We start from the raw sequence: 8738 nt of genomic DNA, 5'->3' as shown, positions 1-8738 counted from the left end.
ATGGTTTGCCTGTAGAAGTGTTTTTATATTGTTATGGCACCATTGTTTTTAATCTCTGTTGTAAGCCGCCCTGATCCTGGGAAGGGCGGAATATAAATAAAAATTTTATTATTATTATTTATTATTATTATATACACAACAGCAATTCAACCCTGAAGGTTGCCCCATGACCCTCTGGGGGCCTCACAGACTGCAAAGATTGTCCCAAAATTAAAATAAAAACTAGAACTTAACCCCACCTCTCTTTTTGAAAAATGAAAGCCTATTTAAAAGTTGAATCAGAGACCTTCAGAAGAACTATTTTGTGGGGAGCAGGAAGAGGCAATCCAGTGAGTCTGGAGTGGTTGAGGACCACAAAATCGGGGCTGCATTTTGCCCACCCCAGTTCTATCATATCCCTTCCTCCCAAAAAATTTCCCTAACCTGGTGCTCTCCTTGTCCTCGCCACTTTTTAATCATACCACATACATGATTTTAGCTTACCAAAGTAAGGATTTTAGGCTGTCCTCAAAGAACTGTCTTGTGAATGGCCATTGTTACCAAAATAATTACCATTTTTGAACTTTTCAGCATTTCAATTAGTTCTGACCTCACAGCTTACAACCCAACTCTCCAATATACAATTCTGAGTATATAAACTTGTAATACAAGGTAACACAAATCTGATGAAGTGGGTTATGCTGAAATGCAGTCATTCCCAAAGTGGGCGGCATACCCACCTGGGGGTGGTGAAAAGATCCTGGGGGACAGTGAGGCAAAATGGCCTTCAGTCAAAGTACTGGCACACAAGAAAGATAAGGGGACTAAGCAACCTTTAGGACCATGGAGGAGATGAGGCGTTAGAGCACATGGGGGCAGGGGTGGAGACAAAAAGGAGCTGTCATATTTGGGACCCTGATTAAGCGTTGCAAGTTTTGGTGGGATTTGGCTGGTGGGTTGGAGCTGCTCCTGCTTTCTTTCGTTGGACAGACCAAGAGAAGAAGTAGAAGAAGAAGCCATGTTTGGGATGTGTTTTTGTGTGTGTGTGTGTGTGTGTGTGTGTGTGTGACAATTATAGCTGTATAGGGAAGGCACAGAAGGAGCAGAACCCTTTGACACCATGTGACTTCTTGAGAAGTGGAAATCGCACAGAAATTTGCAATGGAAAAACCAGTGTGATTGGGAACTATTAATGGGTTTTTCCCACCAATGGAGAGGAGTGTTCCAGGATCGGATGGAATGCAAAGCAGCAGCAGGATGGACACAAAGTCATGTGATAAGCACCGCCCAAAGATGCTTTTATCCTGTTGAAATTCAGCTTTGCTATCCTTGTGTTATAAAGATTCACTAGACCTATGCCTATCACAACTTAGAGACCATACACTTAGTTTAATTGGCTTAGTCAATGCTGTATGTCCCTTTCTGGTGGGATGTAAACTTCCTGGGGTCTTGGAGAAGCTGAAGTTCACATTAGAATAATTAGATAAGTTTCTGTTTTTACTGTGGGCCCGCTTCTTTTTGCCAGATAGAATACAAAGGAGAATTGCTGAAGTGGAAAATCTTTTGTGCTCTAAATGTATGGAATATCAACTTCTAGAAGCCTCAACAAGCATAACCATTGGTAAGGGATTATGCAAGTTCTATCCTAAAATGCCTGACGGGCCGAACGTTTCACATAAAATTAAGCTAATACTGGTAGGGAAAGATGCTCTACATCAGGCTTACTATACCTGGTGCTTTTCGTATGTGCCATGGGGGGACGGGGGAGGGTCAAGTGTAACACACTTGAAAGTTGCTAGTTGGGAAAGGCTGATCCAGCTGCTTTAAAGGCTATTTTTAAACTATTATTTCTGCATCTTAATTTACTGAATACGTTTATACCCAGCCCTACTAGCAAAAAAGTGCTCACCTGATTATTTTAAGAGACCATGAGTTCGGCATAGAAGTTTGCTTCCTGAGGAGCCAGTAAATGTTGCTGCCAAAAGCACTACTTATTTTGAAAACATTCTTCCTTTGTGGTTATGACTGATCTATTCCTCCATAATTTACAGACCTCAGTATTCTGTGTGAGGATGCCCTTCAAGCTGACTCAGGGTTTCAAATAATACAAATTGAAGATGTGTTTCTTTTCACAGGAGCGGACATATGAATACACACGCACACAGGCTGATATATATATATATATATATATATAGAGAGAGAGAGGGGGGGGCACCAACAACCTATTAATTGCTAACACATTTTCCATCCAGCTAAAAAGAAGGATATGCACATGGACCTCACCAGATGGCCTACACAAAAACCAAATAGATTATATAATTGGAAATAAAAGATGGCGAAACTCCATACTGGTAGCCAAGACATGACCAGGCACTGACAGTGGTACAGATGACAAATTACTTGTATCAAAAATAAGAGTAAAACTGAAGAAGAAAACAAAACCAGTTATCATTCCAAAATATGATCTGAGGCAAAACAGACCGACACAATATGCTGGGGTGGGGTGGTGTCAGGGTGTGGCATTTAGATGTTGCACACCCAGACACCACCCCCAAGCCAGCATCACACCACATGCCTGACCAGATAGATGGCAGGGAGCATTGCAGCACCCTGGAGGCATAGCATTTATACGTCACATGCCACAGGAGCATAGAATCAGAATCAAGAGACTGCTAGGGCCATCCAGTCCAACCCCCTGCCATGAGGAAATCTAAATCAAAGCATCCCCGACAGATGGCCATCCAGCCTCTATTTGAAGATCTCTAAGGAAGAAAACTCCACTACACTCTGAGGGAATTTGTTCCACTGTCGAACAGCCCTTACTATCAGGAGGTTCCTCCTAATGCTGAGGTGGAATCTCTTTTCCTGCAGCTTGCATCTATTGTTCCAGGTCCTGTTCTCTGGAGCAGCAGAAAACAAGCTCGTTCCCTCCTCAACATGACATCCCTTCAAATATTTAAACAGGGCTATCATGTCACCTCTTAACCTTCTTTTCTCCAGGCTAAACATCCCCAGCTCCCTAAGTCTTTCACTGAAAAGCCAGCGCTGCGGCGGAAAAGCTGCCCTTTTTGCACCCCAAAAAGGAGTGCCAGAAAGAATAGGAGGAAAATCAACTCATTTGAGATGTGGTACTGGAGAAGAGTGCTAAGGATTCCATGGACAGCCAAAAAGACAAACAAATGGGTCCTGGAGCAGATCAAGCCAGAAATATCCCTGGAGGCCAAGATGATAAAACTCAGGTTGTCATACTTTGGACACATCATGAGAAGGCATGAATCACTGGGAAAAAAAGAAATAATGCTAGGAAAGGTGGAGGGAAGTAAAAAGAGAGGAAGGCTACATATGAAATGGATGGGCTCTATTAAAGAAATGACGAGTATTAAAGAGATGACGAATATACAGGAGGTGGGCAGAACAGTGGAAGACCGGACAGCTCAGAGATGTCTCATCAACAGGGTTGTCATGGGTCGAAATCTACTAGAGGGCAGTTAACAACAAGAAATAGGCTGCTTTGTATCAATTACCTTTGCTACATCTTTTCATTCATGCCCAAATGAAGATACCAGACAATTTTATGGTTTATACTGTATACAATGGAATGATATATAAACTTTTCCAATATTAGCTCAATGTTAATTGCAAGTCCTTTTCTGTTCAATGGTTGTATAGGATTAGGGTAGAATATGGAATGACCTGATGATGGAAGTAAGGAATTCTATTATTCTGTTGAAGTTTTACAAAATTTCTACTTTTCAGTTGACATTTATTATTTTGTTCGTTTGTTCACTTAGTTGTTTAACCTTAATTTTAAGTCATCATGTTTTGTGTCTATATTTCTAGTTTTATCTTTTTCCCATCTACTAGGAGCTTTCAGGAACAGTGATTGATAATATTTAAATAAATAAAGTATAAAGTGGGAAATGGTGTTTTCACATATAATTCTGACTTTCTATTGCTGTAAACTAAATTATTGATTTACAGTTCATTTTTCATCTTGGTACTTGTTCCTGCATTCCCTCAAAGGCACCCATAATACTTAGGATACTTCTGCTACTATTTTTCTGTGAGGACTGAAACTTCTGTGCTCATCTTATAATTCTACCTGTCTGCAACAGGAGTTAGCAAAGTGTGGGCCACAGGCTGCATGTGCTCCTCCATGAAGCCCTCTGACTGTGCCCCTAGCTCAAAAACAAAACAAAGCAAAGTAAAGAAACAAAGAAAAAATCTTCCAAATGGGAAACTACAGCCCCAGAAGTGATTTGTTTTTTAAGTAATTCCCATCTGCCTGGTTTTGGCTGAAGAGGCACATTTTAGAAAACTAACAAATCACACTCTCAGAAATGAATGATTTGGCATTTGGGGAGCATGATAATATCCCTCTGCAAATCATAGGGGGTTATATTCTTTTTCAGCATGGATATATCAGTGGAGAAACGGGAGAACATTAACAGACCCTGGATCCTCAGAAGTTGTATACCTCTGAATTCCACAATATGCAGATCCTTGTATCATTTCAGTTTTAAAACAGGAAAATCATCTTTTCAAAACTAACTCTAGATAGATAGACAGACAGACAGACAGAGTATTTTTTTAAACAGGTATTCAAACTGACATTTTGTGAAATCCCTAAACTAACAATTTTTGAAACAAGTTGAGAAAGTAGAACTGCTGATGAAATTGCAGAAGGGAGGTATATGGTATACTAAAAACAACAACTAGCAACTGAAGCAAGCTATGAAAAGAGACAAAAGGCAGCAGACGTGAAGTCAAAGGCTTTTTTTGGTTGGCATCCATATATTTTTGTGGGGTTTTTGGGCTATGTGGCCATGTTCTGGAGGAATTTATTCCTGACGTTTCACCAGTATCTGTAGCTAGCCTCTTCAGAGAATGCTGGCATGGGAGTGAGTAAGGTATGTATACACACACACACACACACACACACTGTGTGACCCTTGGTTGAGAAGGAGTGGTTTACATGTTAATCTGTGTGTTGGTCTGTTGTTAAATGGAAAGGCCTCAGGGTGTCTATTTAATTAATGATGCATTGTCTGCTGGGTGGTTTTCATTTGTATGGGCTGGGTCTTGATTTTGCTGTTTTTCATGATTGGTAGCCAAACTCTGTTTACTTTAAGGGTTTCTTATTTCTTGTTGAAGTCGTCCAGGTGTTTATGAATCACCTGCCTCTCCCAGAAAACACTGGGGACTCTGGAGGCACAGGAGCCCAGCTGTTTCCCCCCCCCCCATGGTTCTAGATTGTAATGTTTTAAGATTTTAGGATTGGGGTGGGGGATTGAGAATGAGGATTATTTTCTATTTTACTTGTTTTGTTCGTTTATTGCTATGTAATTTGCTCTGTTAATTTTATTGCTGCTGTGAATTGCTATGTATTTTTTGCTACTTATTGCTATTGTGAATTGCTTCATTATTTTATTTTTATTTATTGTTATTGTTTATTTGCTTTGTACTTTTATTGTTGTAACCCGCCCTGACAGCTTTGTGCATAGGTTATAATCAGGCAGCTAGGAAAAAAAACCATACATGCATATATGTAAAACTCTTTGAATAGATTTTATCACATCCATAGGGTAAATTCTTAAAAATTTGCCATACATACTCTCATCAGCATGCTTTTCATTCTATCCCACACAATAACTGGATTAATCATACTCTGCCCACAAACTATCAATGGATGTTTATGACTATCAACCTACATGATTTCATTTCTGTTCCTTCTTTTTTTTTTTTTTAGAGAAAGAATACTTTAAGTAGAATACTTATTTTTAAATTGAGACCAGCACTATGTAGTTAACTAGGGGGAATTAAAGCACTGTTAATCAGAATACCTGTAGTTGCTCAGGGTGAATAGATGTTATTGGCAATGTAAAATATTGTGGTTCCAATGGAAAATATCTATATGTGAGACCTCAAACAGTGAATCTCTTTTAGAAACTAATAGTACTATATTAAAGTGGTAGATGAGTGATGTCATAGTGATGCACAAATGGTAAATTGTCTACGCATCATAGAGATTTCCCACTGCAACTGGCTGAGGACTAGAGATGATGGAGTTTATCAAACGGAATTTCTCTTAAATTCAAGTGAAAAGAAAGTGGGGCCAGAACACATTTACTTAAAGTCGCTAGTTTAGCGCAATTACATGAATGTGCATTGGGTTCGAACTGGCTTCCCATTGCTTGAAAATAGCATGCCATTGGCCGAATTTGTGTGTGGCAGTCTATCACACAATAACGTGAAACTACATGATTGCATTCGGACTGACTTCCCATTGCCTGAATTTGCATGTAGTGGGTTATCAAGCAATAACATTAAACCCCATGATTGCCTTCAGATTGCCATTAGATTATACTTCCAATTTCCCTTGTCTGATAAACTCTCACCCACCTCTCCCCATGAATCAAGGCAAGGGACAACAACAATTAACAAACAAACAACATCAATTAAAAACATTGGTTAAAACACAATCAATTTAAAAGGAGAAATAAGACCTGCATGTATTAAAGCAATCTACATCTAAAAATTCATCATTTAAAATTCAGAATTTAAAAATCACCTGGATAAGCCTGCCAGAAGAGATTAGTCTTCAATGCTCTTTTTAATTCAGACAGTCTGTGCAGCTACTGGCAGGTCATTTTACAGTCTAGGGGCAGCTGAAGAAAAAGTCCTCTGGCTGACAGTTGCCAATCTAGTCCTGGCTGACTAGCGTAAATGTCTGCCTGAGGACCTAAGTGTATGGGGCAGAATATATGGAATGACTGTAAGTCCTGATTACATTACTTGTGCTGACTGTCAACTGGAACTCAAGCCAGAGACAACTTACTTAAGAATTAAGGAGCAAACTCCTTTCAGGCCGCACATCGTTTCCTGCTAAACTACTCAGCACACTGTTTCTTAGTTTCACTAGACAACGGCTTATTTGTATAAGGCACAATGACCATTATAAAATATTACAAACAACAACCATACATTTCACATTTCAGATAACTAAGATAAAACATGGGTGGGCATCCCTTCACATAATGTTGGATTGCAACTCCAAGCATCCATCTCCATGACTATGCTGACTAGGGGTGTCTCCATGACTATGCTGACTAGGGGTGGGGTGAGTTGCCATCCACCAACATCAGAGGTAGGTGGGCACATGATTCCCACCCCTTCAGATTCAGTGACACATAAGTAAAGAAAGTAAGTAGCATGTAAATCAAGAGTGCAAACTACTTCTTAATATGTCACATAATCTCCCCAACAATGAAGGTGGACAAGGAATCACTGATCCATTTGAGGCTACACAAAAGAAAGGTGGAGAACATTTTACTGACAACCAAGGACACAACATACTGGACCAAGCTTACACTAATGTATTCATTATAGCTATAGTGTAACCTTCATGATCCTTTGTAAATCTTCCCACTTTTACAACACTTTTTGTTTTTTAAAAAGAGGTGGACCAGATATTTTCCTCTACAATTTCCATCATATTTGGTTAAGTTAATTTCACTTCATATCACTGTTTCCCAAAATATGTACAGACATCCTCCACCTTTGGTCTCCCACAATAGCTATACCTTCATAATTTATATCATAATTTGAAATGGCGTGTGCCAGCATACAAAGAACACACATAAAAAAAAGGCTGCACATATGTACAGATCAGATCAGATCCATTGTAAGGGAACAAAAACAATTTTAAAGGAGTGGTTTTTTGTAACCTTGGCACAGGAGAGGATAAAATGCAACAGCCAAAAGGAAGGAATAAACCAAGAAGGACCAAGCATATTTGATGAATGAAGTTACATACTGTACCTTCTCAACTGGCAGAAAATCATTATCTACTTCTATTGACCTTGGTCGTAACTTTATAGGTTTGTCCTTGAAAATGTCACCAAAGCCAATCCCCTTAATTTTTTTGGGTTGAATTGTTGCTGATCCATTGGCTCCTTCTGATTTCGTACTGCTGGAATCACCACCATCACTTTCAGAGCCTGTAGCATCTCTTAAACCTGCCACAAAGGAAGGAGAATCTTAAGACTTACAAATTGGCAATGACGAATGCAGAGCAAAACAACACCTCATGCACCAGGTCAGTACACTTCATGCATCAAATCAGTCTTCATATACAGGAGGATAGACTTTTTCCCTAGCAAAATGGACTTCATAGCAATCAATATCTGGTGTACTGAAGTTATTGATGATGTAGTAGGTCACATAGGCAATGTCATTTATAACAGCAACAACAACAATAATACTCAATTATTCTCTTAGATCCTTTACAAACTGAAATATGAGAAATGGATGGAGTTGCTAATCTTGATTGCTTTGGAATTAAAGCCACAGCATGGCACATAGTCAACATTTCTACTTACTCAAATGATCTAACTCCATATTTTAATTACTGGGGCAAAAAGCTAAGTATGGCTGGAGGGAAAATATAGCAGTAGCGTAACACTTGGGATTATTCGTCAAACTTAGGATGGAGGATATTTGGCTCTCCAAATGCTGTTGGGCTACAGCTTTCAGCACATACTATCTAGGGTTTATTTGAAGTGGAATCCATCTGGGGTGCTCTATACTGTATACCCCATCCATGATCTAGCTATTCCTATAGTCTAAGAGTTCTGATACAGTATTATGTTTTCCCAGATCCAAAACACACTTCAAAAATAATCCAGTTTGGGGCTGATTTAACTGCTAGTAGGGTTGCCATAAGTCAGGACCTCTAAACCGGGACAAATGTAGGACAA

General features: G+C 39.4%; 1 protein-coding gene and 1 long non-coding RNA gene across 3 annotated transcripts in view; one reads left to right on the top strand and one right to left on the bottom strand.

The window, feature by feature from the left end:
* Positions 1 to 8738, bottom strand: part of SH3KBP1 (SH3 domain containing kinase binding protein 1) — a 260100-nt gene that overhangs the window by 122973 nt on the left and 128389 nt on the right. The window contains 1 exon segment of the mRNA XM_042458735.1: positions 7801 to 7997. Coding sequence (XP_042314669.1) covers positions 7801 to 7997 — 197 coding nt within the window.
* The window catches only part of LOC121926099, a 135328-nt gene that overhangs the window by 73859 nt on the left and 52731 nt on the right, over positions 1 to 8738 (top strand). The window lies entirely within an intron of this gene.

The sequence above is a fragment of the Sceloporus undulatus genome, chromosome 3 (assembly GCF_019175285.1).
Source record: "Sceloporus undulatus isolate JIND9_A2432 ecotype Alabama chromosome 3, SceUnd_v1.1, whole genome shotgun sequence".
Taxonomy (NCBI): Eukaryota; Metazoa; Chordata; class Lepidosauria; order Squamata; family Phrynosomatidae; genus Sceloporus; species Sceloporus undulatus.
This window is presented reverse-complemented; position numbering and strand designations above follow the sequence as displayed.